The sequence below is a fragment of the Melopsittacus undulatus genome, chromosome 10, assembly GCF_012275295.1.
Source record: "Melopsittacus undulatus isolate bMelUnd1 chromosome 10, bMelUnd1.mat.Z, whole genome shotgun sequence".
Classification (NCBI taxonomy): domain Eukaryota; kingdom Metazoa; phylum Chordata; class Aves; order Psittaciformes; family Psittaculidae; genus Melopsittacus; species Melopsittacus undulatus.
This window is the reverse complement of record NC_047536.1, coordinates 18,684,064-18,709,114: the sequence shown is the minus strand read 5'-3', so window position 1 is coordinate 18,709,114 and position 25,051 is coordinate 18,684,064. Positions and strand designations below refer to the sequence as shown.

At 43.3% G+C, this 25,051-nt stretch overlaps 1 protein-coding gene across 1 annotated transcript in view; it reads right to left on the bottom strand.

Annotated features, from left to right (window-relative positions):
• GALNT10 (polypeptide N-acetylgalactosaminyltransferase 10) overlaps nucleotides 1-25,051 on the bottom strand; it is an 89,417-nt gene that overhangs the window by 28,520 nt on the left and 35,846 nt on the right. Inside the window, exons 2-4 of the mRNA XM_005147177.3 lie at nucleotides 22,044-22,146; nucleotides 21,062-21,200; nucleotides 17,270-17,436 (exon numbers count right to left, since the gene is read on the bottom strand). Of these exons, the coding sequence (XP_005147234.1) occupies nucleotides 17,270-17,436; nucleotides 21,062-21,200; nucleotides 22,044-22,146 (409 nt within the window). The remainder of the gene's footprint in view (nucleotides 1-17,269; nucleotides 17,437-21,061; nucleotides 21,201-22,043; nucleotides 22,147-25,051) is intronic.

Below are 25,051 nucleotides of genomic sequence, written 5' to 3'. Positions count from 1 at the left end.
TTGGTAGGAATGCATCCCTTTGGAGTCCAAAGGCTTTTATCTCAAGTGGCTAAGTGAGGAAGAACAACTATGAAGCCTAAAATTAATAGCACAGCCCTACAAAATCTCTGCTTTGGCATTGCAGCCAAATGGAATACTGGAAAACTAACTGATAATCCCTCATTCCTACAATAATGCTCATACATTAATAACCATGAATGATAAAGCAAAAGCACATTTGTCTTGTAGTCTGTGTCGGAGAACAGAACACAAAGTGTTTGGCAAATTAAAAAATTACCAATAGAGAAGGAAAAATACGGACACTTGATCTGCAGAAACAAACTCTGGCATGGGAGGAATACATTTTACAAACTCACATTTTTCTCTCCTAGACCTCTTTGTCATCAGGTCCCAAAGCTCCCGTTTACTTCATTGGCAAGAAACAGAACTATCACAATAAGTTAGTGACATCTGCAAGAAAGGTCAATAAATCTATTAAATTCTGAAGTACAAATCTAGGGCTATTCCCTGCTGTGCTGATACCAAAACTAAACCATCTCATGGACAATATTGTTCTCAGCTGACACACTCACTTTAGCTGGATGGGAGGCGGGAGACGGTAGTACACTATAGCTGAAGGTACCCTGCTTTTAGATCTTGAGCCTTGGCTTGCACCATTCAGCAATGTAAACTGTGTTCCACTGCAGACATCAATGCATACTTTGTGGGAAGTAGGCAACAGCAGTCCTTATGATGTTTATGAATAGATGCTACAGTGAGAGAATGAGTGTGGCATGTCTTTACTAATACCACTGCAATTAGAACTATATGGAAAAGGAATGTGTTTTAGATTATCCACCTTTATTGTTAAATTGCAGCAGCATCATCTTCGAATTTTCTCAAAGTGAGGAAGTTTCCACCTTTATCAATGTTCCTATGTAGAAACAGCTGCTTTGTCAATACCACCCAAAATGCATGCTCAAACAGCAGAAACTATGATTACCAATAATAGACATCACATATGAGCACTAACAGAGGGTATCTGAATCACATTTCTAATTAACATCTATAGAGAAGCAGCTGTAAAGCATTAAAATGCTGATTTGCACTGCAGCTGGCAGATATCTCCATTTTTGACTCCTAGCAGATGAGGACATATACTTCAAGGTGAGGAGAATAAAATTAAAGCTGTTTTCCCAAGAAATTCCACTAAAAACCACAAGGTTTCTTAGTAGCAAGCAACGCAGCCGGATTTATTTAATGAGCTGTAATGGAAACTCTGCTCCTCAATTCTTTGTTTAAACCTTAGTTTGCTGGACATCCTTCACTACACAATAATTAGCTAAGAGGTCATAGTAAAGCAGACCTTTTAAAGTCACCTCATCTCCTTTCTAGAAGGACCTTTAGCCATAGCAACTGATCTTAGAGTAATAAATACAAGATGATGAAAAATAAACTGGTTCGTTTAAGGCAGCCACCAAAAAGCTGAAGTAAACAACTACAATGACCCTTAAAACACTAGAGAATGTATTTAATACTCTCCAGGCAGTGCCTAATGAACAATGCAGGATTTAGATATTCTGTTATGAAGGGTATACACAAGTACAGAAATGGTGTTTAGAAACATTAGAAATGAATACTCTGAAAAGGAAAACTTGAAAGTGAATCCCATCCACATTTCATTATGGATCCAAAGCAAGCTTTGTCACTAACAATTGTCTGAAGTATCCCACGCCTACAAGACACTGCCAGAAATGAAGAATAACATATTATTCTAATTTCATAAACAAAAACTGGACATCTGCATCAGGTTTTATTTATTGCTCTATTTGGTGCTCACCAGAGAACAGAGTACTGGTGGGCTCACAAATTCCCTCCTATACCAGAAGGTACAGCTCTGCAGTGCTACCTGCAGTCATACAGGAGTGCGGGTAACAAACTTCGCATCTAGGCTATGGGTCACAACCCCTTGAGTTACTCTGAAGTCTGTTTTCACTTTGCAGTGTTTGTGCCACCACCAGAACCAGTGATATTCACCAGTCACTTTCCACATGGAGAAGTGATATTGGTATTAGCTTCCATCAGAAGCATTTTGATAGGGAGATTCTTAGAACTTGACTGCAGCCTAAAAATTGCTTACAGGAACTTTATGATGTTAAAGCAGCAGACAAATGACCAGGTCCACAAACTGAGCATCATCAAAAGCCTGAGATTTAATGAGATGCTGATATCAAAATGAATATGTTTCATGACAGAGAATTTCATTCTAATGAAAGTAAAGAGTACATTTGTTTCCTTCCAAGTCTCTCTACCTAGAGCAAACCTTTTCCCACTTACCCAAGGGGAAATCTTGCTGACAGTTAATCCAAAACTGTTATGAGAGTCTAATCCGACCTGAGATTGTCTGCAGTGAGTTCCAACAGCAAAGGGAAAAAGCTATTGTGTCACTTAGTTTACAAAAATAATCTTTTTATCAGTTGTTTGAGACAACAGTGACCACAACTTCTACAACAGACCTTGAAAGCGACATTAAAGGAAAGGCTGTGGAAAAGCAGAGCTGCCAAAAAATCTTTTTCTTTTTATTATGTTAAGGTAAAAAGCTTTCAAAGAACCATATTCAAAATTCTGTAAGAAAGACTGTCACCACTTGGTTCTCAGCACAGGCACTCCATATATTCAGAGATGTACTAATAACCAGATGTATTTCAGCGCATTTGAGAGAAAAAAACCCTACTTCTACAATGCGTATGCCTAAAGATGAAAAGATAATCTCTTTAGCTGCAGAAATCCTTTACTGTTCCATTTAAAGATCAAAAAGAACTCAAGTATTAAACCTTTTTCTATTTCAGCTACTAAGAGCATGATTTCTTTCAATTAAGGTCTGGCAGATGTGGTTAATGGAACCGCTCTGTATTTGCTATGCACCTGATGCTGCACCAAACGACACATTACTCACCCCTCGCCTTCCCCCTTTCGTACACTACTTAGTGACTTCTGCCCTTCAGACCAAATTAAGCTGCATGTGGTTCAGCCAAGCAGCCTTACCCACATTTGTTTTTCCATTCAGATTATCCCAGAATTACTTCTGCTGCGATATAAAGAGAGATCTAAAAAGTCATTGGGGATTTATCTTACAAGGGGAAAAGGGGGATTTGGCTGTGGCTCCCTCTGATGCTCAGTGAACAGCTGGGCTCTGAGACTCCCCTGCCAGTAACTGCCCAAACAAGCTACAGGATGCTGGAAGACAGCACAACAGTGCAAAGCAAAGGACCAGCCCTATGTGAGGGCAGAGGGAAACACTGGTCAAAACCAAGGGCTGAGATGACACTCTTTAGGGAAAACACCCCCAGACTCCTTTATTAAAAGGCCTAAAAGCCTCTTGCTGCCTTTCAAAGATGAGCAGTGGCCACGTGCCAGAGTGTGAGCTCATAATGCTCTGCTGTCTCCCAAATGTCAAAGAGCTGCTTTAATTGTATTGTACAAAGTCCTGCTGAAAACACACAGCTAAGGAAAAAAGTGGGGAAAGAATAAGAAAGGTTTTTAAATGGCTGAAGAAGATGAAATAAATATTCTCAGGACTCCTAAATAAGCATCATTTTCAAGAATTAAAGTAAAGCCCAAAGAAATGGTCAACTTGGAAGAAAGATGAAGCTGAAAACCAAAACCTCCCTAACAGCCCCACCAAGGGAAAATGAGATCCCATAACCTCACTTGTAACAGAATTTTCTCCTCAAAGCCAACTATACCCAAGTTTGCAATGTTTCTAACACCCTAGAATACACTGTGTTTAACCTAAAAGCCAGAAGGTTGACTTTGCAAATGGCATTGTTATATTGCATTAAACATATTCAAGTAATTCAGCTGAAACTGTTCCTGCCTCCCAGTCACAGATTTTGACTGGTTACCATAAGAAGGACGGTAAATCCTCACACATTGCCACGGTACAGACGCACAGTGCTGTAAGGCAGATGGCCCACCTGGGTTCACACTTCCAGAATGATCCTTATGGTTGGAGAATGCAGCATTTTTAGTGCTACCACATTCAAGTTTATTACTACATCAACATAGTGCTTTGCATGTAACATTGTGCTTTAGAGATGACAACCGATGCTGCGGTATTCTTCAACTGTAGACAACAGTTGTTGTAAAATACAGTCATTTAAACAGAAGTAGTCTTATAGATGAGTAAGAACAGGCTGTCAGTCAATATGCAAATAACTGAATGCTGAAACATGACTTTTATATGAAATACAACCACCGCCACTGACTTCTGCCAAGCTAAGTCATAGGATAATGCCAAAGCACTTCTGCACCACTTGTGTGGTGGGTACATTCTCCTCTCTGCACACAGCTAACCCAGGTATGTGGCAGGATGTTTCTTTTAAATAACATTCAGCAATTAAGTCACAGCCTTCCAGCACACCAGAAGTTAACAATGTCTTGAATAATTCAGTATACTCGATTACTGCAAGGATGAAAAGTAAAAACCCTGCCATGCTTCACATTAAAGAGAGGGCTGAAAAATACATGCCTGTTTGCTCCAGATAAATACAAATCCAACCAATTAGTGTAAGTTTTAGAGGCATCAGTGCTCCCTAGGCAGTTATGCCTTTTGGTGACTTGACAAAGGAACTATGGGACTGGGGCATACAGGATGCTCATGCAGCCCATCTTACTAGGTCTACTATTCCAATATGTGTGGATTCCCTCACTCCTATTTTCTTACCTATAAAAAGCATCTTGACTTAAATCACTGCTTCCCATAACATCCTTACAGACAAAGTGATGAAATCTGAGCTGGATAAACAGTCAGTGAGGCAGACGGAAAAGTGAGCTCCAAGGGTTGCAATCAGCAGCACCAAGCTGAGCTGGAGGCCTGGACCATCACTGTGCACCCCCGCGGCCAATATCAGGGCTAATACCACTGCACATCTTCATTCAAGACCTGGATGACAGGACCGAGCACACACTCAGCGGGTCTGCAAATGATACAAGCCTGGAGGCACGGCTGATGTGCCACTCAGAGGGACATGGACAGGCAAGAGAAATGGGCCAGAAGGAGCTCATTAAATTCTGCCAAGGGAAATACATATTCCTGTGCCTGGGGATCAGCAGCCCCATGCACCCCTATTGACTGGTGCATGGAGCTTTGCAGAAAAGGACCTGGGTGTCCTTGGGCACAACTGGAAGCATAGGAAATACTGCTTAAACATTTCCTTTTGTTTAAGCTAAGTCACTAACAGTGACTGAGCAGAACAGGTTCCCCAGATTCATTATGGGGTCTCCATCCTTAGGGATTTTCAAGACTTGAGTGAGTAAAATGGAGAAATCTGCTGTAGCTGAGCAGAGGGGTTGGGGTGGATGATCCCTGGACATCCTCTCCAACCTCAGGTATTTGTGATTCTGTACTTGTGCCAGTCTAGCCTCCACCTGAAAGAGATCTCTTCTCCAAAACAGACACAAAGAGAGGAGAGCTTGACTTCTGCCTCTCACCCAGCAGCGGTACATACTCGATGTTCCACTGCTGTACAGAGCTACCAATTATGTATATCAGATGAAAAGCAAAGAACATTTAGACAAGCACCCTGCAAAGAGAAAGCATGCCGTCCTCTGCCCTCAGTTCCTTCAGCTTAAGGCTGTTCATTTATCTAGCAAGAGAGAGAGGACAGCATATTTATTCATGCAAACACAAAGATAGCTTATACAACAGAGGTGTCCATAGACTACAGGAACTAGATGGAGACCAACAATCTATTTCATACAAGACGGAGATTAGAGGAGGACAGCTCAGTGTCTCACAGCTGGATTCAGACTGTAGGTCTCTGGACTGACACAGACCCTGAAGAATCAGGAACTGCTTCGTCTGTTACCTGCTATCTATAATAAAATGCCATTAGAGCCAGTATAGAAACCTGCAGTGTTACAAACTGACCTGCATTTCAACTTCTCTTCCCCTCCTCCTATTTCTATGATATAATAGAACCCACTTACCACTCTGCTGCATGGTAATTAAATAATCAAAAAGCAAACAAATTTCACATCTGACAGTCCCCAGGAGAAAACTGATACACATGAAAAACACATTTCAGTTTACTTAAAGCCATTCTGGTAACAGCAAGCTCAGAGGGATATAATTAGTACTCTGCAAGCCAGCATTATGAAAAGGCTTAATTTAACTGAGATAGGAACTAAAGAATAGCTATAGAAATGAAAAGTGAAGCCACAAATCCACACAGGACTGCCATAGCTAAGCATCTTTTATGATCAGGAATTCTAACATTGTACTTCACATGTATTGCATTCCGATTTCTTCCTATCCAGACAGGTAGGTGCTATTCTGGACCATCCTGAAACAGCTCAAGTTAATGCCTGGAAGTCAGTCTGTGGGTCTTCAGCAGTTCCCATTAGCATGCAGGAAGAGGCAGGCAATGCCAGGCAGGTTCATTCTTGCTGTCCAGCAACAGTCTGCTGCTCCCTTCTTCAATACAACCTATATTCTTCTGCACATTAAATCCCTACAGTTGTTTTCAAATGCTTATGGCCAGGAAAATGAAGTTCTTTTATCACAGACATTCCAACTACATTAGTGGGGAAAAAAGAGTAAGCTATTATAGCAATCTTCATAGGAATGAGACATTGGTAACACGGACTATCAGAAAAAGTAGAAAACAACCCCACAATATTTACTCTGTTGTGACCACTGGCACATGTGGGAAAGCAGCTTCTTTTAAGGAACTTTTAATCCAACCTAAGAAGGGAACCCCCATAAAGAAAGAACCAAGTGTCAGCAAATACAATTGCTGGAGGTGACGTGGTCAGCACCTCAGAGCAAACTGGATGCCTCCACTGTACTGCATCACCCTGACCCCACTGACAAGCAGCCATTCCCAGAGCACTGTGGCCTGTGAGGAATCCAACCCTAAATTCGTCTGAAGGCTGGATTTTGATCATTTGCATTATATTACAGGCATGCAAAAAAGAATTCCAGAGGGCAAGCTGTTGGAGCACAATGTGATTTTTCAAATACAAAGCAATTCCAAAACACAGCTCGCAAAGCTTCTGCTGCCGGCTGTTAAGGTTTGCTGTCATCAGGACAGCCTTTTCTCGTTGAAAAATGTTTATTGCTAAAGGTCACACTATTGTTTATCTCGAACAAATTAAGAAATAAATGGCTGTTGACACTTCCAGATGATGATTCATCTGTCCGAGAGCTGCAATAATGCAAAGCAACCCAGCTGCCTCTCAGATATGCTGCAGACCACATACATTATCTTCACTCTCCTATCACTTTGTTAGCCAACTCCTCTACCTTCTTTGTCATCACACCCAAAATTCCTTACTCTCAAGCTTAAAACCAGATGAAAATGATACGAAAGTAACATCTGCCAAAAACACACCAGGGCATGCAGCAGCCAGGTTTCCATACTTACTCTATTATTAGCAAAGTCCTCTCTATGTGAAGCAGAGATTCTCCACGTATGAGATGCACAGATGAAAGAGGTTGATGGATTGGCACCAACACCTCCACCTACAGAGACCAGGGCAGAACAAGAGCACAACCCTAACAGAACCTCGAGGGCAGCTCAGCAAAGGCCAGTACATTTAACCCCAGCGCTGGTCAGTACACAAGAAACGCTAGCAAGAGGAATGCAGTCTCCTTGCCAGGGAAAGCCAGGTTCTTTAAGAGTTATTAAAGTGTTGGAGGTCTGGCCTTTAAGCCAGAGGTTTAGACAACCCTCAAGTGAAAGGCCATCATGAGATACAGCAGAGTGTATCTGATACTTTATCTTGTCAGGGTAACCTCTCAATAGGAGAATTAATAACAGAGTTCTATTGAGCAATTATCCTTTTCATCTTTTGCTCTTCACTGGAGTTTATGATGACTATTTACTGATGTCTTTGGGGAAGAAGCTGACATTTACTGTTCATACTATGCCTCTCTGATCTCAAATGTGGCCTCTACTACATCTAGATCTAACAGTGATTCCATCATTTTAGGAGACAGATGCTGTAACAGATCTGTGGGTCTAGCATCTGAAACAGAAGCAGAGCATTGCACCTTGCAATGTGTCCTCATTCTTGTTGCTGCTCACCAGCTCTGTGGCACAGCAGTGATGATCATCAGCTTGGACACAGTGATTTTATCCCTTACACAAATTATTAATGAGAAACAACCACAGCAGTCCACATCCAAGAACGGGCCCTTTTCAAACACATAACCTGCAGAGTGAAAGCTTTCCTGGAGTCTCTGCTCCTTCACACAGCTCAGACTGATGAATTATCAATTCTCAGCTATTGGACTGAAGTGTCACGTTTTGGGGTTTTATTTTTTAATTAATACAATGGATAAATTAAATCCAGAGATTCATAACCACCAGGCATTCAAGTCAAGATCATGCGTTTAGAACCTAACGGCCTCCTGAATCATAGAATCAACCAGGTTGGAAAAGACCTTTAAGATCATCAAGTCCAACCATTACCCCAGGACTGCCAAGACCATCACTAAAAGACTAAGGACCTATTTAAACCTAAAGAGGGATATGGAAGCCAACCCCAGGGTGGTGAAGGAAGAACACTGACTACTGTTAAAGGCGCAGCAGCCAGCAGGAAACGCTACAGTGCAAATACAGAACTGACAGCGAAGGAAAAGTGTTCATCTAACCAGTAATTGTCCCAACAAGCAGAGATCAACTGAGCAAGCAGGAAAAACACTTGTTTGTACCCAAAAGTTCTATTAGCACTTGTCGTGATTTAAACTAAATCTGCACAGTTCCCCCTTTGTTTCCCCTCCCCCCCTCACCTTCCCACTCCCGGAGGGATGGGAAGGAGAGCCAGAGGAATACAACTCCCACGGACTGAGGTAAAATCAGTCCAGCAATCAAGGTATAACAGAAATAACTACCGGTACCAATAACAAATCAATGTTAGAGGAGACAAACAGGGAGAGAGAATACGATACCACCCGCCGCCACGAGGCCAGCCCCGAAGAGAGAGAGAGCTCCCCCCTCCCCTCCTGGCCAGCTTCCAGTTGCCTCCCCGAGCCCAGCCCGGCGTGTTAACCCCTTCCCTTCCGGCCAGCTTCCAGTCCCCTCCCCGAGCAGGACGTGCTGTGGTATGGAATACCTCCCCGACTAGCCCAGACCAGGCGCCCTATCTCTCCCTCCTCCCTGGCAGAGCATGAGCTGCTGCTGAACCCATGACATTACCCACCCCTTATTCCATACCATTCACGTCATGCTCAGATCCCACATTTTCAATATACCATCATATATATATATATATATATATATACATCTGCGTACACCCAGACAGATAGAAAGAAATAATTTCTTAATACATGGACCAATCCCTATAATGCAATTGAGTCCATTTGGTCCATGATGTTAAGTTTGTAATAGTCTTTTGTAGCAGGAAAGTCTGTGTGCAGTGCTGGATTGTTGCCTGCCGATGTTGATCATCCCTTTACTGCAGAACTCATCTGGTTCTATCAAAGTTCATTCTCTGTTGGGACGATGGTTAGAGGGAAGTCAGGGCCAGTCGCTGGTGACCTGAAGACATCTAGTTGATGGACTATAAAAATATTACACAGCAAGCAACAACATATAATTAAGTTCATTGGCTGTTTTCCCCTAAAATCAAATCCCCTTGAGGTATACATCGGACTTCCCCATCTTCCTGCATTACCCACCAAGTATATCCGGGTCCTTGAGCAAAAGCAATCCCACAAGTGGGTTTGCCTTGGCCTGAAACAGGAGTAACCCAGACTGTCTTCCCTAGCAAATTCCTCATGTGCACTACAGGAACCTTGTCCCCCTCTACAATATGTAAAAGTTCTGACTGGGCTGGGCCAGCCCTGTTAGCAGATCCTCTGGTGTTGACCAGCCAGGTGGCCTTTGGTAAATGTGTATCCCAATACTTGAAAGTTCCCCCACCCATTGCTCTCAGTTTTTAACAGCCCATTGTACTGTTCAATTTTCCCAGAGGCTGGTGCATGGTAGGGGATGTGATATACCCACTCAATGCCATGTTCTTTGGCCCAAGTGTATAAGGTTGTTCCGAAAATGAGTTCCATTGTCTGACTCAGTTCTCTCTGGGGTGCCATGTCGCCACAAAATCTGTTTCTCAAGGCCCAGGATAGTGTTCCGGGCAGTGGCGTGGGGCACAGCATATGTTTCCAGCCATCCTGTGGTTGTTTCCACCATGGTAAGCACATAGCGCTTGCCTTGGCGGGTTGGTGGGAGTGTGATACAGTCGATTTGCCAGGCCTCCCCATATTTATACTTCAGCCATCGTCCTCCAAACCAAAGAGGTTTTAACCATTTAGCTTGTTTAATTGCAGCACGTCTCACACTCATGAATAACCTGGGCAATAGTGTCCATTGTTAAGCCCACCCCTTGATCACGAGCCCATTTGTATGTTGCGTCTCTGCCCTGATGGCCTGAAGTGTCATGGGCCCACCGGGCCAAAAATAATTCGCCTTTATGTTGCCAATCTAAGTCCATCTGAGCTACTTCAATCTTAGCAGCTTTATCCACTTGTTGGTTATTGTGGTGTTCCTCAGTGGCCCGACTCTTAGGTATGTGGGCATCTACATGGCGTACCCTCACCACCAGCTTCTGCACTCCGGCAGCGATATCTTGCCATAATGCAGCAGCCCAGATGGGTTTACCTCTGCGTTGCCAGTTGCTCTGCTTCCATTGCTGCAACCAACCCCACAGGGCATTTGCCACCATCCATGAGTCAGTATAAAGTACTGGCCACCTTTCTCGCTCAGCAATGTCCAGGGCCAGCTGGATGGCTTTCACCTCGGCAACCTGACTCGATTCACCCTCTCCTTCAGCAGTTTCAGCAACTTGTCACTGAGCACTCCATACAGCTGCCTTCCATCTCCGATGCTTTCCCACAATACGGCAGGACCCATCAGTGAACAAGGCATACTGCTTTTCACTTTCTGACAATTTATTATATGGTGGTGCCTCTTCGGCACACATCACCTCCTTCTCTGGTGACATTCCAAAACCTTTGCCCTCTGGCCAGTCCATGATGACTTCCAGAATGCCTGGACAACTGGGATTTCCTATCCGAGCTCGTTGTGTAATTAGTGCAGCCCATTTACTCCAAGTAGCATCAGTTGCATGATGTGTAGAGGAGACCCTGCCTTTGAACATCCAGCCCAGCACTGGCAAGCGGGGTGCCAAAAGGAGCTGTGCATCAGTGCCAATCACCTCCAAAGCAGCTCGAACCCCTTCATAAGCTGCCAATATCTCTTTCTCTGTTGGGGTATAGCTGGCCTCCGAGCCTTTGCATCCCCGACTCCAAAAACCAAGGGGTCGACCTCGAGTCTCTCCTGGAGTTTTCTGCCAGAGGCTCCAGGTAGGACCATTCTCCCCAGCTGCAGTGTACAGTACATTTTTCACATCTGGACCGGTCCGGACTGGTCCAAGGGCCACTGCCTGAACTATCTCGTGTTTAATTTGCTCAAAGGTTTGTTGTTGCTCAGGACCCCATTTGAAATCATTCTTTTTCCGGGTCACATGATAGAGAGGGCTTACGATTGAACTGTAATTTGGAATGTGCATTCTCCAGAACCCCACAGCACCCAAGAAAGCTTGTGTTTCTTTCTTATCAGTTGGTGGAGACATTGCTGTTATCTTATTGATTACTTCTGTAGGGATATGTCTATGTCCATCTTGCCATTTTATTCCCAAAAATTGAATTTCCCGTGCAGGTCCCTTGACTTTATTCTGTTTTATGGCAAAACCAGCTTTCAGCAGGATTTGGATTATTTCCCTCCCTTCCTCAAAAACTTCTTCTGCTGTATCACCCCACACAATAATGTCATCGATGTATTGCAAGTGTTCTGGAGCTTGCCCCTGTTCCAGTGCAGTCTGGATCAGTCTGTGGCAGATGGTGGGGCTGTGTTTCCACCCCTGGGACAGTCAGTTCCAAATGAACTGGACACCCCTCCAAGTAAAAGCAAACTGTGGCCTGCACTCTGCTGACAAAGGAATTGAGAAAAATGCATTGGCAATATCAATCGTGGCATACCACTTGGCTGCCTTTGACTCTAATTCATACTGCAGCTCTAACATGTCCGGCACGGCAGCACTCAATGGTGGTGTGACTTCATTCAGGCCACGATAGTCTACTGTTTGTCTCCACTCTCCATTAGACTTTCGCACTGGCCATATGGGGCTATTAAAAGGTGAGCGGGTCCTGCTGATCACTCCCTGCCTTTCCAGTCTACAGATCAGATTATGGATGGGAATCAGGGAGTCTCGATTGGTGCGATATTGCTGCCGGTGCACTGTTGGGGTCGCAATTGGCACTTGTTGTTCTTCGACTTTCAGCAACCCCACAACAGAAGGATCCTCTGAGAGACCAGGCAAGGTGGACAGCTGCTCAATTTCCTCAGTCTCCAAAGCAGCAATACCAAAAGCCCACCGGTACCCTTTTGGGTCTTTGAAGTACCCTCTCCTGAGGTAGTCCATGCCGAGGATGCATGGAGCCTCTGGACCAGTCACAATGGGGTGCTTCTGCCATTTCTTCCCAGTCAGGCTAATTTCAGCCTCTAGTACAGTCAACTCTTGGGACCCTCCTGTCACTCCAGAAATATAGATGGGTTCCACCCCTTGACAGTTCGATGGCATCAGGGTACACTGTGCAGCGGTGTCAACTAGAGCCTTATACTTCTGTGGGGCTGATGTGCCAGGCCATTTGATCCACACAGTCCAGTAAATACGATTGTCCCCTACCTCCACCTGGCTGGAGGCAGGGCCCCTCTAATAGTCATCGTCGTCACAATCTTGGACACCTAAGTCGTGTTGAAAGGGATTATTCTTCTTTATCACAGGAGCTGGAGTAAAATCAGCTCTTCTGCTCCATCTGGGAACATGTTCACCAGAGACTGAAGCTGCAGCTCTCATGGGGCGATCAGTCATGGCCCTTGCTCCTCTCTTCAATTCACTCACACGTTCCTCCAAGGCTGAAGTAGGTTGTCCATCCCACTTTGTCATGTCTTCTCTGTGATCCCGCAGGTAAAACCATAGGGTGGCCCGTGGTGTGTATCTTATATATTTTCTCTCTCGAGCAATAGGACGCCTTTTGTTAATAGCTGAAACGCGTGTTGGCACACGTGAGGAGCTAGATAAATCAGACAGATCATCCCTCAACTGTTTGAGATCATGAGACAGTTTTTCCACAGCTGAGATGATGGAAGGGGTAAGATTGTCTTTGAATTCTCGGAGTTTATGAACCATTTCATCCACTGTTAGTGGTGCTATGTCATTCCAGGTTACCGTTGCCAATGGATGGGCATATGACGACGGTGCGTTTCGTGTATGCTTTTGACACATGGGTCGTGTGCATTCGACTTCATCTGGATCTATGGGTACATTACCATTATTCGGCTTGGTGTGGTAGATCATCTCTATGATAGGTGATTCCCTCAGGGACTGGATGCCTTTGTCTATAGTAGTCGACTTGGCCGAACGACTCATAACATCATCCTTGTATGGGAACCTCTCTTTCACAGCTGCCAAAAGCTGCCTCCAAAGACTGAGGGACTTTTTCTCTCTTGCAATTGCTTTGTCAATTCCCCCTTCTCTAGCAAGTGATCCCAGCTGCTTGGCTTCTGTACCTGCTAGTTCGTGACCATCAGCCCCATTATCCCAACATCGGAGCAGCCAGGTGATGATGTGCTCCCCTGATTGATGGGTGAAATCTTTTCGTATATTCTGCAGCTCAGTTGAGGTCCGAGATCGAGAAGTCACCTCTTCTTCTTCGTCGTGTGATGATGACCCCTGATCAGATTCTAGACCAGGTAGTGGATGCATAGTTTCTTCATCCTGCCTCTTCCTTCTTGCCTCCTTTCTGGTTTTTCTCTTGTGTACAGGAGCAACCGATATTGGTACGAATTGGTCCTCTAGTTCAGATGCAGTGATTATCACTGTAGTTTGAGTAGCAACTGTACTTGTTGCTGGGGTAGCTACATTGTCTGTCACAGTCGAGGGTTGAATAGCCGCTGTACTCGTTACTGGGGTAGCTGCACTGTCTGTCACAGCTGAAGTTTGGGTAGCAACTGTACTTGCCGCTGGGGATGGTGTAGCTGCTGTACTTGGAGTTGGAACAGCAGCGCTGACTTCTGTGTTGCTCTCAGATCCAGGGACATTTTTTTTCTTTTGAAGGTGTTGGATAGTGTCGATCAAGGCCCTATAAGCATAGGCCAAGCCCCAGCATGTTGCTGTAATTTGTCCATCTCTGGTATGGCCAGGATGACAACACACCTCATTTAGGTGTTTTACTAATTCTTCCGGATTCTTCACTTGTTCGGGAGTAAAATTCCTAACTGCTGGAGGGGCCCACTGACCTAAATGCTTGCCCATACTATCCCACACACCCTGCCTCTCATGACTGTCCAGCCTCTGGGAAGATCTCCTGGTCCTCCTATTTTGTCGTATAACCCCAATACAGGACCTGACCTGACTCCGCTTAACTCTTGAAATCAGATGAAATAACTGTGAGCAAAACACACTCTTTATGCGTGCTACTATGGTGATCCCCATCGCAATCAGCATACAAATCTCAACAGTATTAAAAGGCCATTCAAAAACTTCAAAACTCTCAAATGATGTTGTAGACCATCTAGAGAGAACACTGGGAGGATAGAAGAATGTCTCCTTAACAGGTTGACCACCCGAGAAGGAGAAAAAAGATGTGAAATTGCTAAGCACTTCTATTATATACCTCCCAAAATATAAAGTTGGCGACCATACCCGGAGCATAAACCAGATCAGTTTCATGATCAATGCTTCTATTGTATTACAAGTCATTAACATAAAGTACAATGAGACCAGAACCTTAGCCCAAACCCCAAACTTGATAAACACTAACACAGCTAATATATATGAAAAGTAATTGGTAAAATCCTGAAACCGTGAGATCAAGAGAAAAAACTGTGAGAGCCAATAAAACAGCATTGTGACAAATGACTATAAATCCTGTCAGATTTGTTGTTATTTCATGGGTTGTGCCCCACGTTGGGCGCCAAAAAACTGTCCTGGTTTAAACTAAATCTGCACAGTTCCCCCTTTGTTTCCCCTCCCCCCCTCACCTTCCCACTCCCGGAGGGATGGGAAGGAGAGCCAGAGGAATACAACTCCCACGGACTGAGGTAAAATCAGTCCAGCAATCAAGGTATAACAGAAATAACTACCGGTACCAATAACAAATCAATGTTAGAGGAGACAAACAGGGAGAGAGAATACGATACCACCCACCGCCACGAGGCCAGCCCCGAAGAGAGAGAGAGCTCCCCCCTCCCCTCCTGGCCAGCTTCCAGTTGCCTCCCCGAGCCCAGCCCGGCGTGTTAACCCCTTCCCTTCCGGCCAGCTTCCAGTCCCCTCCCCGAGCAGGACGTGCTGTGGTATGGAATACCTCCCCGACTAGCCCAGACCAGGCGCCCTATCTCTCCCTCCTCCCTGGCAGAGCATGAGCTACTGCTGAACCCATGACAGCACTCTCTTTGCCTGTGTGTCATTCTCTTCCCTTGACAATTGAGCTCACTGTCCAACACCGGTAGTCTTTTATAACCGTCTATAAATAGATGCTGCACACAAATTAATTTCAGCTACTTCCTGATGAAAGATGGATAACTGATGGAAAAGAGCTTGCATCTTATCAGAGGCAGGTGGAACGCAGCAAAAGCGAGCTGGATGAACAGCACGTGTACAGAGTGACGAGGAGCAGGGGTGGGGAGCCAGGAGTGCTCTCTTTTGCCTGGTCAGAAGAGCACATTTAGAGAACAAGGAAAATAGATGCACAGGAAACCAGATTTCACTACTCCTGCTTCTCTCAAAAGGAACCTGCTGCTACAATTCAGCTGTGATTACAGCATGAGCTTGTTTAGTTTGCTTCTAGACTGAAGAGCAATAAAGTCACCTTGTTAGCAGAGTGTTTGGATCGGATTTCCCCCCCCGCCCCCAGCTTAGTCTGAAAATCCTCTAAAGAAATACTTATTTCATATAACACTGACTTGTGCAACCCATCACGCCTTGCTTGCAAACTGCTTACAGGTGTACTTTAGAACAAATACTATAGCTGTTGCGTGGTGCTTATTTGGAAGTCAGTATAGGTCAGAACACTGAATACGCACAAGCTTGTTTTCAAGCTCATTTCAGGAGCATCCTACACGCCAGATTTTTGGAGGTGCATCCTTTAGCATTTGTGTAGAGGGCTCTTACCCCCAGTTGAGTAATGTCAGTGGCACAGCTCTTGAACTCTGCAGCTCATAAAGCTAAATAGTCTTACTAATTTTAAAGGAGAAACTAGAGTTGCTGGATGCAATCATAACCCCTTGAAGGCACTGCACCCTCGTCAGCACAGACCACCAGCTACTTCAGAGGACTTCCATGTGATCTTTCTAACTATGCAGTGCCTACATGATCGAGACATTCATTCCTCCTCCATTTGATTGCCTTTTTCACAATAGCAAGGGCACAAACTACAAGACAATGTCTAGCTTAATTATATCACATAGCATTTAAATGTCTGAGAAAAAAAAATCCCTTGCCTTTCTACTACAGAACAAGTAAATTCAGCAACTACATCTACACACTGCTGCTGCAATTATAAGTGGTTGTTTCATTTGTGGTGATGTGTTATGACACTGACTACACATCTTTGCACACAGCGCTTAAACCCAATCCAAAGTGACTACTCCTGGCAATGCAGTACAAAATAATGTAGTTGCAAGCAAGTCAGCAAGTGAGAGCAGTCAAAGCTTTGGATGTTGCAGATTTACTTCTCAGGAGCACAAAATTCAGGAGAAAAGCCAAATCATAAGCAGTCAAGGTGGAAACGTTTTATTATCAAGGCTTCTTTTACCATTTTCTGTGTCTAGAAAAATAATGCAGAATGTGAAGAGTGAGCTGTTCCCCACTTTGTATTTTATTCAAAGCTTCAAATGTTTAATCCTGGGATTAAGTGTTAAGGGCTATACAGGCCCTTAGCAAAATATTAAAACCAGCTTCCCTGTTTATTCACGTTGTCCAAAATGCAGGATAGCCTATGCCATCAGCAGCTAAATCAGCATAAACTGAATACAGAACTTGAGTTTTACCTGAGGTGTGCTGTTGGCAAGTAAAAAGCTTAAGTTATTATACACATATTTTCAGGGGAATTGACTTCTTAGGTAGGCAAGAACAGGTAGGCAAGCACAGGTAGGAAAAGCACAGGTAGGAAAAGCACAGGTAGGAAAAGCACGGTGAAGTTATGTACAAATGGTCATACCTCTGTCGCTGAAGTCATCCACCAGCACTACCTCTGCTATCAGCTCAGGTGGGGAGCGGTTTAGGACACTGTGCACTGTCCGAAGGAGGGAAGACCATCCTTCATTGTGGAATGGTATTATCACACTGGTGTTTGGGAGCTTCTCCAGGTATAGCTTATTCTTGCAGCTGGATATAAACAGAGTAAAAATGCAGTGCCAAAACCCACCAACACTTCCATATGGATTACCATCAAGTAACTTCGTGCGTTCTTTACCCCCCAGATTGATGCAAAGTGCTTGGGGAAAAAAAAACCCAAACCACTAACTTTCAAGCCAGTAGTGCCCTAATCTAGTCCACCAGGAAAGAAAATAGAGAATTCCATTATGGAGCAGGACTGTTAATGGCCAGTGACACTTAACAACACGGAAAGTTACACTGATCTATTAGGTGCTGAAGCTGCTTTTAAAAGAAGCTCCAGTTATAGCTTAAGATACAGAAGTCTCTAAAATATTTGTTTCACTGTCCTTATGCCACAAAGTTCACTAGGAAGAGGAATTTCTACAAAGTTGTTTCAGAAGTTGAATGCATCCCATGAAGGCATTATCCGTGAAGTACATTGGTTTAGCTCATTTATTCCCATCTTTTTGGGAAGCAAAATCCTCTTATCACATATGTAACTGTCACCCAATTTTAATAGTCTTTTTTAAACAAAATCTGCAGGAAGTAAAGACTTTGTGTGACAGCACCTTCCCTGAACAGTCCCAGAGTTCAAGAGTGTTCACAATACACTGAAGAGATAGGATATTCACACGCCAAGAACTGCTCAATGCAGGAAACCACCTCACTCGGTAACAGATCTACCTCCAGCCTCTACTGAAGGCTTCCTTTGTCATGAGAGACAATTACTGAGTTCAATTTTCCTAGGCAATCCATCTTGTCTTCCCATTTTTCAGCATGTCCTGTCTGACACATGGGATCAGTTCTACAGACAGAAGTGGAAAAGGCAGACTTTGGACACAAAGCAAAGTAGAACTTAGCTAAAGCTGGAGAGCTGCCTGCAGAGAGCCCATATGAAACCCTTGAATTTGGGGGTATTTCCCCACAGCATTAATCTTACTTTTGAAACAACATTCCCTTGCTTTATGGGGGTGTTTTCAAGGCAGCTTTGTGAAGAAAGCTCAAACTGCAGCAGGAAGTGCAGTGTTTATTTTCCCTGCATGTGTGGTCCTAAGTGGAGTTTGAACCCTGTTAAACAGGTAACATCTAAAGCCATAGAGCAAACATACTGCTCTCCCTGCCCTGCCCCAACACTGGACCTCTTGCATTAGCACTGTAGCAGCACTGATCTGCAGGCTTTCCCACGCTGGGCACTCAGCGAGGCTTTCACTATGTGCACACAAGTAGTGAAATCACACACAGCACAGCATGCATGCAGTGATTACCTGCTCCCTGGAAGGGCAGGTGGGTAGGAAAGCAGCTCTGGCAGGGCAGCTTTTCCCAGGTACTTTTCCTAGGGAATGGGGAAGGATGCACCTATGTTACACAAATAAATCTGTGCTTACAGGAAGTTACTCTGGTGTCTGTGTGAAAGCACAGTAGCTTATTCTGTGTCTAATGAATTGCTCTGGGGTGCTGCCAAGCGCTTGCAGACTATGGCTGCAATGCACAGATGCAAGATGCAAAATAAAGCTGCATGGACTGCTTTCATCCAGCCCTTGGCATTGCAATCTTAGCCTTTTTTCCAAGAGAGCTACTACCTCTAGTTCTGTTCCAGTATGAAACAAGAGCCCTCAAATATCTTCTAACTCTTCTTGAACTGGAATTCTCATTTTCTGACTAACTTTAACAACTGGGAAACTTCAGCTATGAAGTTTATCCATTAAGCATGAAGAGAAATTGTTTCCCTCCAGCTATCACATCTACAATTACTTTACAAGAGCTGCAAAATTAGTATTTAATATTAAAAAACCCAGAAGCACTCAAAAGAAAATGTTAGCAGACACAACTGTTGAAACAAAGATCATATGTGTGTACCAGGTAGAACCCGTACATGCCCTCCCCCAGGCTTGATTCCCATGATTAGCAGAAAGCAGAGGTGACACTATTTGGCATATAAAGGCTCCACACTAACCATCTATGAGGAGAGCAAACACATTGGCTTCCTTTTTGTTCTCCCACATCCATGTCAGCTGTTGAGGAGAATCTCAGCTGCGGTCCCAAAGCATAGGACAGGACAGATGCTGCAGTTTCCCTGACATCACCTGCTCCTTATACACCCTGCCATCTTGCAGGCACATCTCCAAAAGAGAAAGTGTCTCTTAGCAGACATAAAAGTCTAGGTAAAGCAAGTGCTCTAAAACACAGCTCTCTTCCTTCTAGAATGCTCCTTATGGACTTTGTCTCAGCTGAACTTCATTATAAATTGCCTTCATCAACCTCCGAAATAACACAAACCACAGCATTTTAAGTATATCTTATTTAATGGGCCCGGGGAATGCACAACAGACCTTTTCAGTCATGAATTCCTTTCCAGCAAATCTCCATTGCATGTAGCCCTACTCCCTGCCCAGGTAATCCCAGCATCCGTTGTACACACACTGTTTATCCTCTCCTTGAGACTTCCACAATTATAACTCACTACACTGGGGAAAAGAATGTGTCAAGCAACAAGCAAACCAGCTGCAGCAGCATCATTAATCACAGCTTAAGTCTTTGGTGCCCCACTTTACGTATTAATTTTAACTGGGGACTGGAGTCAGAAGTTTCATGTTTTAAAAGAGTTTAAATAGCAGAATTAGCAATGAGGAGTCAGCAACTTCGGGAAACAATGGGGAATATGTGTGAAGCAATATACTACATCCTCAGATGAGGAAATACTGGCATCATCTGATGTTTAAATTCTCAGAGCCCATGGCAGCTCCTATAAATGGAGGCCAGGTATAAGCTAGGTTAGCAAACTCAAACTGTATTTCCTAGTGCTTGAGCATGGGCTGATCAACAAGAAGCTTCAGTTACCTGATTTATCTCTGTTTGAATATTTCAGCTGCATGCCTAAAATATTTATGGAGCTCTACTCACTACTCTGGTTTATGAGTATATATTGAGAAAGGGTGTCAAGGCAGCGTATTTGATTAGTTTGCTGTGACAGCTGAAGAGGCAATCTCTCAAATGTGCAGTTAATAAATTATAAAACCTGACTTCTGAAAATTATATCTCATGAATAAAGGAGATGTTGAATGCAGATTCACTAAATTGCAATAAAAGGGGCTTCACACAAAACAAGGCTCCATTCAAACATCTAACAATACTTTCAGATTAACAACTGCGCAAACAGTATTTAAAAGCCTCTCAGCTTTGTATGAACAAGGGTTAAGCCCCAACTGAAGCACTTTTGATAATGAAAAGCTCCCTCTGGCCTGTACAAAATCCAGTTTGACACCATCCAAATGGATAATGTCCCAGAATAGATGAACTCAAAAGGTAGCATTCAACTGGAACCAGTTTCTATTTGTAAACCCTGATGAGGTTTTTATGAGGAAGATGTCTAAGAAACTGATCCACAAATCAGAAGGATTTCTGATAAAACTCTTCATACATAACTGAGTACTCAAATCTCAAGTCCCCTTTATTTCCCATTGCAACTACTATACACTGCCCTTTATTAAGGAGACAGCAGGACCCAGCTGTGAAAGGACTGTATTTGATGAGCAAAGGTACCAGAGTCCATCATAAAAAAAGAGCTCACTTCTGCAGATATGGCAATTTAGGGCTTGTAAACTTTCATCCGTAGACATGTGAATTATATACTCACTTTGGATGTCTGATGTCTGGAAGAGAACGATTCAGAGAAATTTTATCACTCACAAAGATATTAAAGCCATTTTCCCTGTATGCCTGGTCCACTTGCTCTGCATCAGTCATTGGGTAAGGTTTTCCCTGTTCGCCATTTCCTACAGACAGAAAGGAAACAGGCATCATTACTACTAATTGGTGCTTAACTGGCCAGAAATTAATCCATACATCAGAAGAAAAGCAGTAATAGCCCTTTGAGAATTCCTCAATTAGTTTTGAGCTCTGTGTCATACTTAGCACTGGGGCAACTGTGCCAACCTAACCATTTTGTTTGATAAGCAGTTTTGCTACAAACCACTCAGCTGTGCAAACCATGGAAGCTAAAAGTCTTCCCTCTAACATCAGAAACAGATGAAGGGGCTATGGCAACACTGTGGAGGATCTACAGAATGCTTTTTGCTTCACTGCAGAAAGAATGCATATGGTTTAAATACCTCATCACTACTGCTTTCTTCAGCACAGATGGATATGTATATTTAACAACCTGAGCTCCTGCACAGGGGAGGTAAAGCCCTTGCAGACACACCAGTGTAATGCTGTGACATTCAAAATAGGTCTTTTATGCAATGTGAGACAAAACCCAGAAATATGGAATAAAACTTGCATAAGTCATAATTTAGAACATTTTCCTTACCTCTCTTCTTCCTTTCTGCATCTCCCATACTTGGGAAAGGTGTGGACACACATTTTTGATAGGTTTTTAAAACATCATGTTGCAGCTATCCTAAAAATACCAAAATGTTACCAAGATATTTTCACCTCAAAATGGTTATTGCGGAGTTTGGGGAACAGGCCTTAACGGGGATTAACACACAATAGCTGTTGCATCATGTCAAGAACATCTTGACCCTGAGGTTGAATATGCTGTTGTGCACTCAACCTGCCAAATAAAACCAAACTAATTAACAGCGTGTATTAAAACATTCTTACAGGAGTCTTACCTACACGCTCAGAGTCCCTCCTTATAGCTTCTTTGTTATGCCAGTCCTTTTTCCTTTGTCCATCACCAAAGTAAGGGTCTTTCTTTTGCCTCACGTATGATACCTTTTAAACAAAAGATTGGATGTATTAAATACACAACATGTGAAACCTTTCCTCAACATCCTCCCCTTCCTGTAAGAGGAGATTAAACATCTTCCTTAGGGTAAAACTATCACAAAGAAGTAGTTTTTAACCTGAAAGGAGTGAGGAAGGAAGCAAGTTTTGCTTGCCTTAGAACAGTACTTTATCTGTAGCTGTCAAGTGATGCTTTTTTTCACAGCACCATCATGTATGCGGACCAGTATTCTTAATCAGTGAATCTATTAAAACTTCCCATTTTCATTTTGGAAACATCCAATACATCTTACATCCTATTTAATTAACAAAAAAGCTGTAATGGGAGACCTACTGCTGGAATCATTATTAATGAGCACACTCCTATACCTGAATAAAATCAAAATAAGATTTAGAAGGTCATTTATTAAGACTCTTGCTGCTCAACTTAAAAGCAAATTCTACACAAGGCATGAGCCTCCACTGAACACCATCAAAGCTCCTCTTTTCATGATGTTCCTGGAATTCAAAGGCAATGGGTGCTTTGGAAACACGTTAGCAAATGAAAGATGGAGTAAATTCAGGATCAAAGAGACTAGTGTGGAACAAAACCCATGATACATTTCAAATACAGACATCCCCAAAATCCAAGGGCACATGTATACATATATATACATACACACACACACATATATATACTGTATTATCTAAGTAGGATTTAGAGTCAAGAGAACACCTCCAAAAATGAGTTTTCAATTATGTTGTAATATGCTGGCAGAGTACAAGCAGAAGTCATTTGTAGTATCATTACTGCAGATGTAGCTACACAAAGAATGTTGAGGTTTTCCCCTTTTAATTCCTTGTGACCTGCAGAGAGAACTCCACAGGCTAGAACTTCCTAGAAAGAAAAAGCAGCTTTCTTCCTTGGAGGGCAAGAGGCTTAGAGTCTCATTAATGGGTCAATCAAACCAAACCACCACCAAAAAGCAACGGTTGGCATAGTAACCTTTGCAGGGCTATCAGGCATCTCAGCATCTGGGACACAGCCATTATTTGCCTGACTAGTTAAAGTACAAACTCTTCCTTTTCATGCCTAGATTTGACTTGGAAAAATAGGAGATTTGGACATTTTACTTGTTATTCCAAGGCACCAGTTTACCTAACCATGCTCTGACAGACAGGCTCTGGTGAACCTTGCTACAAAGGCTTTGCAGATTATCCCCAGCACATCAACCCTATTCTACAACAGTCAGTGGGAAGGAAGACCTGTGTTTGATCTTATGAAATTATCACTGAAGACAGATTTCAGCTAAAATGTCAAAGTGAACTACAGTGGCAGAACACAGGTACATGTTCTGCTCCGTCTATGAAACCCTTCAGCTGTGCTGGTTGCATTACCATGCCTAAGGGTAATAAACCAGTGGTCTAATAGTAAGAGAGCTCAATCTGATTAAAATCTGACTTGTGAACTATTAGAACTTATATTTGATTTACAATCTCTTACATGGGAGAAGAATGAATTAGATGCTTTCAATCACAGATCATACTATGATTTACACTTGGCTTCTTAACATTTTGCAGATGGTGGCATATCTGGCAGAAGTCAAGTTTCGTCTATGAAACCACACTCAGTTACACACAACAGTTGAGTAACACCAATACTCAGAGCATTCCCCTTCCTGCTCCCTGCTATTCCATTTTATTTTCACTGAAGGAGAGCTGATGGGTGCTCAGGATGGACAAGAAGTCAGTTACATACAATCACAGAACGGTTATAGCGGGCACATGATGTGAACAAGTATTTAGGAACTTCCACTTGTGCCATGTGGAGCCAATAAGGATATTATTATGCAGGGAGATACGAGTAATGGGACTCTTGGGGCAGCACAGGAAGAGTAGGACTACGCTATGGGATGTGGTTAACAGTGGCAAAAACAAAGGCAACTGCCATAAAGGGTAGTTAGCAGGAAAGGCCAGAAGCAAAGCAACCACTTTAAGAGAAATCCCAGTAGGGGCAGATTTAGATTATGTTCTCAATTTCTAGTTACTTACCCCATGACTCTTTAATTTTCTTCATTTTTATTAGCTTTTATTTTCCTCTGATGAAATTAGATTAATCAAAAGCAATAGCTCATTTTTATGTTGTTAACTACTGTCCTTTTAGTACATGAACTCTATTCTTCTGTATCTGTATTTCTGTTACAGCACAGAATGGCAGTGTACCTTCTGAATGTCAATCTGCACCTCTACCAGGACGTAAAATGAAGATCACCACCTGCAACCCAGTGTCTTCAGCTCATCTCTGACTGCATGTGCTGAAGGACTTGCATTTGGCAAGGTAAAGAGGTTTCATGAGAGGCACTACAAAAGCCTCACTGATTTCCCATTACACAGGAGAAGGTAAGTGCAGCTCCAGAGCAGCAGTGGCTGTGATGAAAACCGTCTCTTTCTGGAAGGGTTCACTTGAATTCACCAAATATAAATATCAAACTAAAATGCTTCGCCTGCCTTGTGGTTTTGTAACCATCCCACTAAACACCAATGGTGAATTTCTACTGGCTCATAATGTAAGAGTACTGCTAAGCATCGTGATGAATGTGTGAGGCCAGAAATCAAATGGGAGGGCAAACTGAACACAACGCACTTAGGAGAAAAACTAAGCATTTTGCTTAGTCCTTGGATCAATCTGAGGCTGATGTCAGCAACACGATCACAGAGCACAAACAGCCATGGTATATGCCAAAACCAGCCAGAAACCTGGTGTTTGCTCACTGCAGGAGCCTGCTGCTGCTTTGACATAGTGGGTGCGAGCAGAGGAGTTCGAGATGCTTCCTTGGGGTGCGGTGACAGGGCACAATGAGAGCGAAGGGCAGGAAACCCAACTCCAGCATCTACCCATGACTCCATCTGACCT